Source organism: Parambassis ranga, chromosome 20 (assembly GCF_900634625.1).
Source record: "Parambassis ranga chromosome 20, fParRan2.1, whole genome shotgun sequence".
In the NCBI taxonomy this organism is placed as follows: Eukaryota; Metazoa; Chordata; class Actinopteri; family Ambassidae; genus Parambassis; species Parambassis ranga.
The window spans coordinates 10748296-10765434 of NC_041040.1; the positions used below are offsets into that span (position 1 = coordinate 10748296).

General features: G+C 41.4%; 1 protein-coding gene across 1 annotated transcript in view; it reads left to right on the forward strand.

Annotated features, from left to right (window-relative positions):
• dlgap1b (discs, large (Drosophila) homolog-associated protein 1b) overlaps positions 1 to 17139 on the forward strand; it is a 48043-nt gene that overhangs the window by 12882 nt on the left and 18022 nt on the right. Inside the window, exons 3-5 of the mRNA XM_028432893.1 lie at positions 1478 to 1692; positions 5833 to 6010; positions 7773 to 8028. Of these exons, the coding sequence (XP_028288694.1) occupies positions 1478 to 1692; positions 5833 to 6010; positions 7773 to 8028 (649 nt within the window). The remainder of the gene's footprint in view (positions 1 to 1477; positions 1693 to 5832; positions 6011 to 7772; positions 8029 to 17139) is intronic.

Consider the following 17139-nt stretch of genomic DNA (forward strand, 5'->3'; position numbering starts at 1 on the left):
CAGTTACTTTACAGCATTTTTATTGTTCACAAGCAGTGGAAAAAAGATCCAAAGAAGCAATTTATAAATTTTTAAGAACATAAATGGAATATTGTCACATGAAACTAGCTCTCAGGGTTGTTCTTGTGAGAGTGTATAGTGACACTATTAGATCAGAGACAGCCAGAGGTAGGCAGACAAAGAATGGAAAGAACACTGCTCCAGTTGCTACGCTTAGTGGTCACACACACTCACACACAAAGACACATCAACCCACCCAATAATGTTTTTTTCTGTTTTGGAAAAGATAAAAGTGTTTCAGATTACATGCGTTTCCTCACATAAGGGTGAGCTGCAAATACAAGCCTGAGTGTTTTTGTGTGTGTGTGTGTTTGTGCACTGTAGTGAAGAGAGCAAATAAGGGCAACAGAGGAGAGCATGAACAGTGAAAGGAACAGGCAGAAAGGGAGAATAGGGGAGCATAAAAGACAGAGAAAGTTGTGTATGGCCATGCATTTTAACATCCTGGAAAATGGAGCGAGCAGATCAAGAACGGATGTTGTCACTGCAGTATGGCAACAATTTTTCCTGCCTAAAAGAGCCACTGCTCTTTCTCTAGGAAGCATGATGGAAAGGAAAGCTAGCTTTCAAGAAGAGCAGCCTGACAAGTCAGTCAGTAGACATTCTTAAAACAAGGAGACATTCAACTGATGTTACTTAATCAATGATTTTGATCACACCCCCTTGGTAACCTAATTTAGGGCCTCATACTTTCATACAATACTCACATGTTACTTTCTAATGTGAGGCTGATTAAAAAGGCCATGACTTCATTTCATTTTCGTATGGTTCTTTTCTCCGTAACAATATTTTACTCCTCTAACGTCATCGCAGGCAGTGTTTCCCAGGATGTTAACACAGTCTGTAGTTGTCCCTGACACCAAGGTCAGGTTGGTTTCCTAGATACGCTCCAGTCTGTTGAATGATTCTCGTGCACTTTTTTTCTCGCTCTGTATCTCATTTCTTTCACCTCAGAGCTGGTGACCTAACAGCCACTCACGTTGGGACTGCAGTGGTTCTGCTGAACAAAACCCCTCTTTGTTTTCCCTCTCTCTCTTTCTATGTCTGCTGTTTTTGACTCTCTCTCTTTTAGGGCTTTACAGATAGCTGAATCTCCTTTTTTTACCTTCATCAGTGTGTGTGAAAAGTCAGGGCAGTAGACAGAGGCCAAGGCATCGCAACATTTTGTCAAAACAATTAAATCCCTCCATTTGATATGCAGCATGCATCCCAGGACTCTGACAAACTTATGGTATGATCATAGGGTAGAACAGGTAGAAACTTTATTGATACTGTCACTACTGAATCTTAAGGTATGAAGTGCACTATAGATATCAGGCCAGTGTAGCAGTCCTTTAATATCCACTTGTATTCATGTATAAGCGCAGGAGCTTGGTGAAGATGGTGATCTTTACCTAATCTTATCTCATCTCTACAGGTGCCTCAGGATGATTGGAGTGGTTTCTCTCCACTGGGGAAGGATGACGAGATTCCATGTCGACGAATGCGCAGTGGCAGCTACATCAAGGCCATGGCAGAAGAAGACAGTGGTGACTCGGACTGCAGCCCAAAACCCTCGCCCAAGGTTCAGGCACGGCGAGCCAGCTACCTGAAGGCCACGCAGCCATCCCTCACAGAGATGACCACGCTCAAGTGAGTGTGTGCTAATGACGACCCATTATTTTCAATCTGATAAGCACATTATAGTTAATCTAGAAGAATTCCAAAACAATAATTTTATACTTTCTCAAGCCAGTCAAAACCATGTATTTTGTACAGGCCAGTTTTAATATGATGACTCTTCAGTGGAGCACTGTTGAGAATCAACCAAGATGGCTGCATTACAAGAGAGTTATCAGTTATTATTGATAAATTATGGATAGGAGGACCCTCCACTCTCTTTTAGCTAGCACGAGTGCCTTATGAACTATGCTGATAGTAAACACACTACATAGGTAACCTACTAGCATCTTCATGTCTACCTGTTTGCTATGTACAACAACATTTTTTAACAATATTTTGTTCAAGCACATGCTGTTGAGTGTGTTCTAGTGGCTGGAAGCCTGCAAAAGAGAGAAACAGACAAAGAAAAAATGTCAAATAGATTGAGGTGGAGGTGGTCAGTGTTACTCACACAAAATACTGGCAGAAGTCTGGGCTATGTGTAAATTCTGGTTCTTATTGGTCTCAGCTTAATTACCTGCTCTGTAACTCAGACACACTCTTCTATCCTCATAGCTGGTCGCTGCATCTCTACAATCGCACACACTTTGAACAGACTGTGCCTTAATATAAAATACATGATGCCAGTTCATGTTCTGATATCTCTTCAAAAATTATTGCCTTGTTCTCCAGAAATGCATTGTGGGTTGAGGACATTCTCAAATATTCTCTCTCTCTCTTTTGAAACAGTGGTTAAAAGCTCAGTTTTATTATTTAAAGGTTGTTTCTTGTTATATAAGGCATTCTCTGCTCAGCGACTTATTTTTTCACAGCAGGAGCTCATAAAGTATTGAGCAGTAATAGTCCATAGAGAAAATTTCTGAGCCACTTCACATATGTAACACAAGAACCTCAGTGGCCTTGTCTCTTGGTAAAAGAAAATAAAATCCAAAAATTCTGAATCAGAAGGAAGCATGGAGGCATGGAGACCATAATCAACTAATTCTAAATTTTTGTTGCACATTGTGTCATCCTTTTTTTAATTTGTAAACAACAGTCACAGTTGACAGCCAATCATTCTGGTCCACCTTCCTACTAGCCGCAAAAAAAGTAATAGTTTCGGAAATCTACCCACAGTTTTGATGCAGCCCCTTTCATTTTCTCCACCCAAATAAAGGGGTGTAGGTAATCTGTTGGCTTGTTTACAACCTGTCTGATTATATGGCAGCCCATGTTTCTTACTCCACTGACTCTACTGTATCACTGGTTTCTTGTTACTTTGTAGAATAAAAAGTTATCTTTACAGACATAATTGATGCCGCTGAATCCTGATGCCTCTCCAATAATTTCAAAAGGAACTATTTGGCATCATATTGCACTAAAGCAGTGAAAGAATTGAGAACTGAGGTCTTATGTTGCAGCAGGAGCTGTGACTGATTAGCTGTGTAATAAACAGAGATGAGAGGAATACTAGTGGGTGCTCAGTCATTGTTACTGGTTGCACAAACAAACACACACACAATCACACACACGCTTACGTAAGTGCACGTGGCGCAGATTGGGGCCCACTAATGACTTAAATCTGGCCCAGGGAATGCCATCATCATCTGATGGAACCCAGTGGAACAAACCAAACTGCAGAGCTGCACATTGGAGATAGAGGGTGAGGCGGGAGCAGCTGACATCTTGTTTTCACACTGTGCTTTTGGGAGCTGGCACAAATCTGTTACATTCCACAATGATTAAATAATCAGCTTTGTTGTTCCATATGTTTCACAGCCCATTATGTGACCGTAGTGTCCTTGAGTAGTGTTAAGTTGCTCCTGAGAAGTTGAGGAAATCTTTTATCTATTTATGTATTATAACACATGGTGCAAACAGAACTTGGATAGTTCCTAAAAGCCTTTGCTTCCCCTCCATTTGTCCAGCCAGTCATGTTGCTGCGACATCCTTTATTTAGACAGTGACCAAGAAGAGGAGAAAGAGAAGAAGGTAAAAAATGTTAGGGGTGTTGGACAGAGAAAGCCTCTCATGTGTGGAAGCTGGAGAAAATGGCTGATAAGAGATGACGCAGCTTAAGATGTGAGACGACTCAGAGAAAGACTGATGAGAAGAGATCTGCAATCACCAGACCTCTCAGTAAGGCAGTGGCAGAGGAACATGTGTTCATTAATGTCACTTGTTACAGAGGGATACCCAGGGACACACTGACCTCACCATCCTTAGGTGGGCTGATTACAGCCTGGGTCAACCATTCAGGTTGCCACAATAGACGTCATTGGTTCTATAATCAGTGCCATGGGGAAATCATGATGAGATGAGGATAGAAATAATCATATAGACCCTTCCTTGAATTGATACCACTGTGCACACTCTGCAGATGGCTGATCCAAACTAATCTCTCAACTCTGGAATATACATTTTGCCTTTTTTGGATTAAATGGTGCATCTTGCCATTAGACCCATCAAAATTCAAGGAGGCCAGTGATCATCTCATCAGTGGCCCTTTTCTCTATTCATCACAAGGTAGTTTTCCTATATATATTGAAATGCTTTTTGGCTAGTTGAACTGGCTTTTTGCATATTGCATTTCTGCAAAGACCAGCTCAGTAGATAATGTTCGGGTCCCAGAGCAGCATAGACTTGTAGCAACATAGCTGCTAGTTAAAGATAAAGCCTGCTCCAGCTAGGGCTTTGGCCATACCTACAAGACTTAGAATACCTATAGACTTTGTTAAACAGAAATGTTTAAGGCTGCATCTTAAAGGTGGAGGTGGTATCTGCCACCCGAACCCAAATTGAAAGCATCCCACTAAGGAGCTGCCGGATAGCTAAAGGCTCAGCCTCCCATCCTAATATTTGGGATTCTGGCAACCATGAAACAATAATGCACTCTGTAACAACCTGCATAAATATTGAATATGTCAAATAATAAAGCTTTACTTCTCACCACATCATTGACGTCTCTATTGCCTAAAGACTGACAGGAATACTTTAAATATACATCAAAAGCATCAAGCTACTGTTGCAACACCTTGATAGAAAACGTTGAATTAAAAAAGAATGAGCTGTGTTGATAAAACAAACTGTCAACACGAGTTACTATTAAAAGCTTTTATGCTGAAGCGTTGTATAGTTTTTTTGCCGAATACTAAACAGCCAGAAGGACTGTGGGGCTACATAGAGACATGGTTTAAAACTAATAACTGCCCATTCAATGTACTTATTCCTGTCCCTCTCTTTATCTGTCCTTCCACTTCAACTCTCCCTTCTAAACTTCCATCCAAGAATGAGTAATCTAGTTTGCTTTGCTGTGGTAACCACGCTCTATTTTAAGGAGGAAATGCATAATTAAAGCAGACATGACCTGGAGGCAGAGCGCAAGAGTTGTGTATATGTACAGAATGTGTCTGTCTTAATGTGCTTATATAAGTAAATGAATGTAAAAAAGGCTTCTCTCAGCTGATTTAAGAATATGATCTGTGCGTCTCTGACTTCACTTTGTTCTCTGTAAGTTGGTTTAGTAGGCCACAATGTTCATCAAGAGGAAGGCAAGTCAGCTTTTTAGGTTTTTATTTCCCCTGATTAATGAATTGTTTAGCTTGCATCCGAATACTGTGTAACCTAAACGCACACTTCACACAAACACACACCTGCACATAGGTGTAAAGCATGCTGAGCTATGAGATTGGACGCAGGTGAGAGCTAATGAGACACCTATTAATCTTCCTTGGAGACAGGATGTGAGTTTCTGTGTGTCATTGTGCCAATCTGTAGGTCTTTTTTGTGCTTCTGTTGTATCTATTTTATGGTGAAAGTCTTTGAATTACAGATGCACACTTCCCTTTTCTCACCACTAAGTGTTTTAGAAAGTGCTTACAAGGTGCTTCAAGGACAGACTACCAAGTGCTTCTCAATAGTACTAGCTTGTTGATTAGATAAGGGTGTCTCCTGAAGCAATTGTGGATTGATCTGTATCTTTGAGTTCTCACCCACTGCCAAGTGTTTTGCAAATACTTCCTCTCACTTTATGTTCATCACTTCATTGTTTTCCCCTCTTCGTTTCTGCATCCATTTTCCCTTGTTTTTAACATGCTCCTGTTTTTCCTCCTCTTTTCTCCCTTGCGGCAGGATTTCCACAGAGCACTCACCCAAGCTGCAGATCCGGAGTCACAGCTATCTGCGGGCGGTGAGTGAGGTTTCCATCAATAGGAGTTTGGACAGCTTGGACCCGGCAGGGCTGCTGGCCTCGCCTAAATTCCGCTCCCGAAACGAGAGCTACATGAGAGCTATGAGCACCATCAGCCAGGTTAGTGGCACTCTGGGGTCTGAGCCTCTTAGCATCGGCTGTACTTCCAGCTCTATGTCCAATAAGGTCATACGGTGGGAAGAAATCCTATCTGTATCCTTTCTGAGGCATGAATTAACAATCAGGTCACCATCCGGCAAAATATGAACAGTATGAAAACCCCCAGCCTCCTAATTAGTGTATACGTGTTGCTTTCTGGAGCTCACATAATACAGACACGTTCAGATTGGCTAATTAAACCACAGGGTTTGCAGAACACCGCCTCCCAATCATCTTGTTTTACTGTAGTATGCTGTTTTTGCCTCAGTATATTTTGTGAAAATGTCACAATGACGAGCTAAAAATGTTTTTCTCAATCTGGCATCAGCTTTAATGAACGAAAAGCAGAAATTAGCAGCCATATGATTTTAAAGAGTAATTGAAAATGGAGTAGGTTTCAAGTGATTACAGGCACTTTCCTTGATGTGATAGTTACAGAAAAAATATTGAGGAATTGGCAAGGAAGTCCTCCTGCGCAATGTCATGAATAAGACATCAGTTATTTTGGATTTGCTTTGTACTCTGCGTTATTTGGAGTGACAGGGGAGCTTAGCTTACCTTTTTGCCTGGGGTAATGGGGATATGTACTCCCATCCAAAGCCCAGGGGCTACACTTTGCTGCTCTACCTGAAAGAACGACCCCAGAGACATCCCTGCAAATTCTGGCATGGAGCAAGAATAGGGAAGAATATCACATTGGACCTGGCGTCAACAAGTAGAAAAATAATAGCTGCTGCTTAGGTCCTCTATCTCACTCATTCACTCTCATGTATAGTATATATTTGCATAGAGTGCAAACTGACACACAAAGAAGGCTTAACATCAGAGGATTAAGTCGAGGTCCACAAACCTTTCTGATTCCAAGCTCTACAGTAAGCACTCACACTTGTCTGACTAACTTTACTCACAACACCCGAAACCAAAGTTACATCTCATTCCTGTGCTTGTGTCCCTGTGGGAGCATCTTGGGAAACTCTTCAAGGAATGGAGTGGAGCTTTGTATTAGCTGTCTTCACATAACCCACTCTGTTAGACACATCCATCTCACATGTTTCCTAAGTTTTGTTTTTAGTCGTGTTTTGCAAACAAAACTGCACTAGCTTTGACGTAGGTGTAGCTAAATTTCCTCGAGACACATCTCAACTCCCGGTAGTCTCAGCTTTGACACTTCCTGTTCTCACCTTTAATAACAGCACTTGTAGTTTTTCACTCTGTTATATGGCTTTTTGAAGTTCTATCCTACAGTGATTCCTCCCCCTCTGCACCCTTTGGACACTCTATTATTTTTTTCTCGAATGTGTTGCTTTTTTAAGTGTATGCCAAGTGGCTTAAAGCTTCACAAGACAGTGTTGAGGTATAAATTTGACCTATTTGAACTAACGTGAATTTTCTACGATTTGTGATGCTTCACTAGTGGATTTGGTCCCTATGTGATGACACTATAAACAATATTATAAATACATAATGAAAACATTGTCTTCTGTTGCATTTTAATTGTGTGTGTACATAATACTCATGCCAAGTGAAGCTTTAGTCCACGGGTTATGCAGAAACACTGTAATCTTGTAGCACTAAGAGATGTGTCCCTGTAATATATTGTCCATTCTCCAGCACCATGTTGGTGTGCTCCTGTGCATTTTTATGTTTTATTTTCATTCTTTCGTGTGCACTTCCCTGCGTGTATTTTCGTCTGGATGTTTGTGCGTTTCCCCCTCCCCTGTAGGTGAGCGAGGTGGAGGTGAATGGGCAGATCGAGGCAGTGTGTGAGTCAGTGTTCAGTGAGATGGAGTCACAGGCAGTGGACGCCCTGGACTTGCCCATGCCCGGCTGCTTCCGCATGCGGAGCCACAGCTACGTGCGTGCCATAGAGAAAGGCTGCTCGCAGGACGAGGAAGAGGGAGGCGTTACAGCGGGCAGCAGGAGGACAAGCTCACCCCCGCGCACTGCCACCACCGTCAGAACCATCCAAAGCAGTACAGGTTGGTGGGAACATGCACTTAACACATGCAGACTCATGTGCTCATGACTGTGCATGAACATACATAATCCATAGCTCATTATAAATTAATATGGCTGCATAGAAAGCATCCTTTATGGATGTGCTGTGTTTATGAATTGTGTATCAACAGTAGAAAATAAGGCAGGACAAAGATTGACAGCCATCAAATCATTTGTAATTCTCTTCTGTTGAACACTAGTCTTGAACTTGTTATATAAAAGACTTGGTTGGCCCACTGTGGTCTACTCTCACTTGGCAAATACAGACCCCAACTCTCTATGTTATTATCCATCTGACCCACTTTCCTCCTCAGATACAATAAGATGAATCCAGAACAGTTTTTTCCCCACACAAGAGCTTATTTGAGCTGTAAAGCTCAGTGACTGCTGGGTCTTATTTTAGCCCTCTTGTGTGCCTCATGGTCTGGAGCGCCTAGCTTTCCAGCATTACTGCATGAAGTATTGATGCTGAGTGGTGCTGGCACCCAGCACTGGGTGCTTCTATGTTTCTGACTGCAAAATCCAAACGTCATTCCCTTACACTGAGCACGTTGAGTCACCCCTGCCTGACACACACTAGCTTTTGCTTCCATTCTTTTTTTTTTTTTTTTTTTTTTTAATTATGCCAATTAAGAAGCAGCATTTCTCCAAACCTGCCTGACAAGGCTTACAGTCAGCTAATTAAACACATTTACTGCAAATTAGAAGAATGGCAAAACTAGTTCAATGAATTCAGAGGGCTTACCACTGACTGTGAGAAAACATTTATTTAATTCAGTTTGAAATTTATTAACTTTCAAGACTAGTTTCCTATTTAGCTAAATTAGACAAAATATGAGGTTGCACCCCAGTATTTTTATCATTATATACCAAAGGATGGCCAACATTACCAATGCAATTAAAGGCAATGGAGGGTTCAGTTGATTGTGCTGTTGTAGTGGTAGTTATTGATCAATTAAAGGAGACTGTTAAGATGAAGACAGAGATGTTCACAGCTCCGTCCCTAGAGGAAAGAAGAGATAATGAAGCCCATCTATCAGGGGAAGTGTTATTGCTGCTGCACAACATACAGGAAGCCTCCTCTCTTCTCTCTCTTTCACTCTGCAGCTGTCCACTGTCTCTCACACACCTTGCAGATATTTCCCCTGATCTGTAACATAACACCTTCAAAAATATGTCAGGTAAAAGGTGACTTGCAGAGGCGTCTGTGCAGATGTGTGTTGTATGTTGCACAGACGTCAGCAGCTGTAGCTTTATAGCTGCGGGCAGGTAGCTGAACATTTTATTTTTCACAGCTGAGTTTCTCACATGATGGATAGATGTTGCAAAGGTTTAGAGAAGAGTCTCTAAAGAAGCTTCTGCTTGTAGATGAGGGCAATCCAGTGGCTGAGTTGGCTATTGAGACGCTTGACCTTTATTAGCCGCCTGAGCTTATTGTGTCGTAAAATCAGCTGCAACTGAGGCTCAAATGAGTGAGACATCTGGTTCAAGTGATATATTACAAGGTGATGTGGAGAGCAGTTCTCCGCGGTTGGTACTGAAGGTATAGGGGATTGCCGCAGATTACTGTCATAGTTCCACTACCGCACAATTCATCACCTCCTTAGATCTTCACCACTGAGTCGTCAGTCAATGTAATTAATTAGCTACGTCTCTTTTTTTCTCTCCTGGGGGAAGGCTGTGATTGAGGAGGACAGGAAGAGGGGGAGAATAGGAAAAGCTCTCAGTGAGACTACATTTGGCCTGCCTCACTCTCTACATTCTTAGCACATGTTCTTTCAGTGTGTTGTCATGGGGAAGCTACCATAATTGCCGTTTTTGTCTCACAGTGTGAGTAAAGCACAGAGGTTGCAGGTCGTCTTGGACTTTTTAATTAACACCCCTGAATCTTAATAAGTGCTCCCTTTTAACCTGAAGAGCTGCCTTTTGGAAGGATTAAAGATTAATCTAATTGTTTTTATAATTATCTGTACTGTAACACGTATAGTTAGAATGGAATTCTGAAAGGGGATAAGAGCATTGTGAAAGAACTAAGCAAAGCTTTTACAAAATGTTGTTCATTGATATGTTGTGCAGTTAAGTGAGGGACACCGGGGAGAGGTAACAAGACTTATTTAAAAATTGAAAATTATTCAGTGAAAATAATTCTGTTATTGTTTTATTGGCATAAATTCACATACTCTGAATGAATCCAAAGAAGCGAGACACGTCTTGGTTTTGTTTTGGGATTAAAACCAAATCCATAGAGCTGTTAGAATCTGAGGTAGTAGTCAAAGACAATGTTCTGTAGTTGGATCTTAAAAAGCATGGTGATAGGAGGTAATATAATCTCCATCTTTACCTTCTTTCTTACTTAGCATACATGTAATGAAGGTGTGTTTTTCTCCTCATAGTGCAGCATTATAGGGAAGTGGCTTACAATAACAATATGCACATGTAACATGTGATCTCCTGCCAAGTAAACAAAACTGTTTTTACAGTTTTGTTTATTTTTGTTTTGGAGAACCATACAACACACACACACAAATGTTGATACATTTCACAGGAAATCAGCTGGAAGCCCAAAGTGCGAAGTGCAGACATTGTGGTGAATATTGCATGATGTTTCTGAAGGCTGGTTCCAGCACTGGTTTCAGACAAACAACTCACACTTATGGTTTCTGCTCCCTCTTACCCCCACAGCATACAGCCTAAATATCTCACACACACAGAGGTGGGTGGGGGCCTATCAGCTTCCACTCATGCTCCTCTCCAGTTTGCCCACTGCGCCGCTCCATCCCATTATTATTGATGATCTTTTTAATCCTGAGGAAGGAGACCGGAGTAACTGGCTGTCCTTTGATCTCCTCTCTTTGAACGTCAAGTGGCTGTGGCTGCTATTGCCTGCCTTTCTGCCCACTCAAACGGGCACACATACACACACACAGCAACCCACACGATCACTCACATAGACATACTACTATTACCTTGGACAGACATGTTGGCCTAGACATCAGCTCCTTTGGATCGGTTTAACAAAATCTGGAGCAGATCCTCTTTCTAAAGCTTGGGAAAATCCATAGCAATCGGTTAATGTGAGGATTTTACTGCCTCTAAGCCCTGGCTCCTCCACCCCACGTCGTCTCCAGTTAACATATTCATCACCTCTTCACTCTGCTTTGTCTTCTCCTTCCTTGGCCTCTTACACAACAGCAGTGAGGCGTGTGGGTAAATCAACCTGTTGTTTCCCTAAGAAGAATAATTGACCTTGAATTAGAAACTATATACACAGAGATCTTAAGTCTGGGAAATTTGCCATAGCTTCCGTTTCCTTTTTTCTCACCCTTTTCCTGGCTCACCAACCTGCTGTCAATTATCCAGCCTCATTTTCCCAGCATCTATTTTTCAGAGGTGGTGAAGGATTGGATGAAAAGCATGACTTTCCTCCCTGAGCTTTCTGTGATAGTTTACAGTACAATGTTAGATTTAATGGCTGTTTTTTCAGCCCTAAACACAGGCATAAGGCTTTGTATTGTATTCCTTGAGTGCCTGTGGGTTATATTGCTAATAACATGTATTGGAATGTAATCTCTACTTTTCGTTTTCTGATGCAACTTTAAGCACAATCCAGCAATATATCATATCATATATAATTAGTATTATAGAGTTCCTACTAACAGAGTTTTAGTTCAATTGTGTTAGAAAAGATACAAATTATGCATCAGGAGTCAAAGGAAAGCTTTCATTTGTGTAGAAATGTAGACAGCTAAATGTGGTTACACAAATTTAATTTTTTTGCCCACAAAGTATAAAGAACGTAACTCCAACAGTTCCCTAAGACAGTACTTTAAGCAGGATTTTCAATTTGTTTTGTGTTGAGTTCTAATTGGACCCAAATGCAGACAACCAGGACACAGGGAGAACAACAAAAGGCGAGCTTTATTAACTTAAAGCCAGAGATCCAAAACTCCAAAGCCACGAGAGCCATAAAATGAACAAAGTACGAAGAAAAGGAGATATAAAACACAACCACAACCAACCAGATCAAAGACCTCAGAGGTACACTGGAAACCTTAGAAACACACACAATTCAGGAGCATAGGGTGGCTGAACAGGAATATCACCGGAACGAGACAGGGTGACAACAAAGACTGACACAGACAAAGGGGAGTACAAGACTTAAATACAAAAGGGTACCAAGATACAGGTGAACACAATGAGGAGGCAATCAACAAGGCAGGAAACACAGGAGGGAATAAAGCACACAGATAGAGCATAGACATCACCCAACAATCAACACCCATGCTACAAGTACAGAACCTCAGTCCTTAAGTTGACAAGAGGTTGGTGCTGGAGCAGGCCATCAGGAGTATCAGGGCATCATTAGAAAAAGACAGCATTGTTATTCCAACATTCAGCATAGAGGGCTCCTACAGGTTTCACTGTGCTGAGATCGCATGCTGCTCCTCTTCCAGCTCTGCACTACAGGCTGAAATAAAGCCAGTACAACACTGCCCCCAGGGGTTCAGTGTAACACAGCACTGTACCTCTGCCCTCTCCTCCCACAGTATATCTGTGTGAGTGGGTGGATAAAAAGCTATCAGACAGCTTGATCCAATTAACAACAATCACTGCCATTCCTGGCACTTCTCCAGGAGTTCTGTTCTGAGAGACCCTGTGAGAATCTTTGGATTCCCCAGTGTGCTAAATATAAGTGGCAGGGATACACAGCTCTATAGTCTGGCTGCATCAAGATCAAGCCAACCATTCAACCAGATCTCTCCTCACACCTCCACCAGCCCACGCACGCATCCGAGAGCAAGGCAGAAATTTGTTTGTCATATGTCAGGGTGAGTCATATGTTCTAAAAAGCAACGAAAAATGCTGCCCCGAGGTGCTATGTGTGGTTTTTGTGATGGTTCCTTCTCAAGGTGGTTGTAAGGAGGAGGACTACATGTGCAATGCCTGTGTGGTAGCAGTGGGTTTGACAGAGCCATCGGACCTGAGAACACTGACCACTGAGCAGTGTTGTGTTTGTTTCATGCTGCTGCAATCAGTTACTGGCCATCTGTTTGCCTGTTAACAGAGAGTGATGAGTTCAGAACAAGGTCAGCATAAAGGTAAACATACAGTCCCAGCAGGCCTGCTTGAATCAAATGCAGTCAAGCTATTGTTGTATTGTTGCCACATGTTGGTTGTCATTTTTTAAATATCAAATCAAAAAGACTAAAGACTGTTGATGAAATGAAAATGTATAATCTGATTACATTTTCATAAGATCATAATCCTATACAAAAGTCACTGCAAAATGATGCAGGCTGATTGTTGGAGGATTTTATGGAGAGCAGTGTCTGAAGATGGTGGATGAACATCATGTTCTGAATAAATTCTGTGTGCTAGTATGCTATTATGAGTAGTGTCTGCAACACAATATATGGAATTCTTACTTGAGGATATGCCAGAAATTATGCAGGTATATGTCAGCATAGTGTTAAAATATGTAAATATATATGTATGTTATTTGATTGGAGCATGAAAAAAGGACACTGCCATGTCCTGCATAAGGTTCCTAGACATACAGTACCTGTACTCCACATATTATAGACAGGTTTGATGTTATAAGGCCAATATTCATATATTTTGGATTTACATATTTGATTTGAGCATATCATATGTCTAAATCTTTATATTAAAAATTAGAACATCACACTTTGTGCAGGGATAATATTGCTATTTTTACTGTACAATTTAAGAAATTGTTGGATCATAATGTAGTTAAAAGTCTAAGCAACATATACATAAAGAGATAATACTACAATAAATAATGCTTTAGAGTCTACAAAGGAAATTTCTGAGCAACAAATTTTAGAAGTTTTCCACCATGACCGTGAACGGGACTGTCCCACCATGAATCACTTATCAAGTGTCTGTGGCGAGAGGGGAGAGGGGGCAGATTCAGGCGCGTCCACATCCTGACATAAGATCCAACATCGTCAGAGTGAAAAAGCAAAAGAGGGCTGCTCCTGTCTGCTCCTGTCATCTCACTTCATCTCAGCGCGGCCGATCCAGCGTGTCCATGACATTACTGCAGCGTCTGTACAGCGCACTGCTCGCCATGTGTGATTACTGGATACGCCTTTGTGAGTAGCCCACAAGCCGCTGTTGTGTTTCTCTGTTGTTTGTGAGCGAGGCCGGGTGACAGACAGCAGGGCGAGAGGCAGACGCCGGAAGTTGAGCGATGCAAACTTTAAAGTAAAAGCTCTTTTCGGCCAGGAAGTCCGTCACGGCGTGCAGGCGGCTGCTGTAGATAACTGGAGTAATGTACGAAGGTCTGATCAATATCTGCGCTGTTCAATCACAGAATGTAAACGCTCACACGTGGAATTCTGAAGCGCGTTAGTGACATTTTAATGTGAAAGGACACAGCGGAAGTAGTGGTTTAATTGTGTCAGGCTTGACTCTGAAGTCATCTGCGCCCATCCCATGCTTTCTGCTTATTCATGCTATACAGGACAAATGCAGGGAGTCTGTTATTATCATTAAATTCTAATAAATTAATTCATGTTTCATTCAAATGAAAGAAACATCATAACAAACTGAGACCATCTGGAGCATCCTGCAAATATATGTTAGACAATAGCTCGTTTATAAACTTGTATAAACTGAAACTCTGTCTCTGAGTCTAATAGATGTCATGTGGCCTGTGACAGGCTCAGCTCAGGCCCTCCAACCTACTCTTCCCTCCAAACTTCAGAGCATGTGAGCATCTCAACATGTGAGATTAGCTGCTGTTACTTGCTGTCGGCCTCCACTTATGGAAGCTGGGAAATGTTGATCAGCTTCCAGCTCCCGGTTTATTTTGGTAGCTATATCTCTGATGGATTGAGGGGGTTGTGACAGGTGTGGCCTGCATCACACAGCAGCACCACACACGCCTCTGCGGGGTATTTAGGTCAGAACCAGGGCCCCACTGGAATTGGGAGTTCATAAGGGTTCATCTCAAACCTATGTGCTTATTAAAGTGAGCATCTGGAGGGCAGAGCGGTAAGATACTGGACCCCACAGGCCTCATGGGAGAGGAGATAACTGGTGCCACTTACCAGTCCGAAGCGTGCAAGGGTAGATGGAGGGCTGCTAACTCCATACTGTTTGACAGACGTGCGGTCTGTGGCCCCATGTTTCTATCCGACCATCTGTGTTTCAGTGAGTCATGTACACACACGCCAGCTATACCGCCTGCCTGCTCACCTTCCATGTTTCTATTTTCAGATGAGGCTCAGAGACCCTCCTGAGCGCAACATGCCACACACAGTACACACATGGCTCTGATGATCCAACTAGGCCATAGTCATGTGGGATTATGTTACTGTCATGTAATCTGCAGAGCCTATCCTGAATATGAGTTAAGCTGTTGACACATTCATACGGAAGGGCATCAGTCAGAGCAACACAATTATCAACTCATAAATACAAACACTGCACATAAATACGCCCGTGTTATTAGGATATATTTGTTCATGTTTGTAACATTTCTCTTTGGCGTTTAATATATGTTAACCTCTTACTGTGCACAATTTAACATGTTAATTGATGTGGTTGTTTTAACATCAGATTTTGTGTTAAACTTTATTTTTTGTTGTCTTACCCTGAAGGATCATCCCCCTCACTTTGTAAAATAAGATGTTTTCAGAAATGATTGTTCCCACAAGGTCATTTTAAATAAGCAGAACACTACTTGATAGTCCCAGCACAGTACTTTTATATCCACCTTCCAGACCCCCAAGCTCATATATTAACATTTTCTAATATGCTCTATTTGTGCAAAAACATAGTGTAAAAGTGGGAGCACCTGGAGGTATGTAATATTTCATTAGGACAATGTATGTGTTAAATAGGTTAAAAAAACATGCAAACTTTACTTTGCATGTGTCAATGTCAGTGTGAACTCCCCTGATTGTGAAATATACTATGGGATACACAAACTCATTTGAACATTTAATTGGTATGTTGTATATCTAGGATTTAGATATATGTTCCAGCTGTGAATATAAATTGGGATCTTTAATGGATGCTTAAAGCTACTTGTTTTAACTTGAGATCAGGTTTATGATTTTTGAGTGGTTACACATTGAGTGGTCTCTGGTTTGTTGTACCTCCATGTGAGTAGAGTCACCTGTGTGTAACTCTCACTCTCTTTTTCTCAGCTCAGTTCAGTGAGCGCAACAGTAACTGCACAGAGCATGTTCCCATGAATCCACCCCCACCCCCAACCCCCTCACAGTCTTCTATCATATTTTCCCAGCAAGACTTTCAAGAGGTGCCAAGACTTCATCTGGCCCTTTCAGTAACTCTCTGTGTCTATCTTATTTATGTCATAAAGATGAGCTTACAAAACATCAAGAGAAAGGCTTTTACTCCAGTCATTTTAGTGAAAGCATGAGTCCACATTGAACTTTGGACAGAGATGTGATGACAAGAACCTCAAAAACCTGCTGGATTAGTGTTGTTGTAAACAAAAACAAAAGTATAAACTTCTCAATGTTTAGCTGAAGAGTTTTCTTACTGAGTTTCTCTTAACTCTCTTCCTTCTTTTATCAGCCTCCTAATTCCTCTGCACTGTGGGCAAAGTTAACTCTAGTAATCCACATGAAAAGCCTGAACAGAGACAGCAGAACAAAGATAAAAAGGCCAGGTGAAAAAAAGGGTAGTTAATTAAGAAACAACTAAGCTGAGAACCTCTATGGAGCTTCACAACGGAGACTGTGCTTAAAGTTACCAACTTCTCAACACATTTCCTGTCAGGTTTTTACCTGTGTTAAACAATTTGATTCATAAATGCCAGTTAATCACCAATATTATTAAAGTATTTGTAAGAACCTTGTGCAGGGTGAGACTGCTGATTTTGTATTTCAAAAGAGTTGAGGGGCGACTGAAAGATTCTTATTCTAAAAAGAAAAAAAACATTTTTTCAGAAGTATATAGGGAGGAGTACACTACTCTGTGAAAGGCAAATAGATCAACAAAAATAATGAGTACATTTCATCATCTACTGTATATGGTATAAAAAGATGCAGAGATTTTAGAGTGAACTGGGGACAAGATTGTAACTGTCA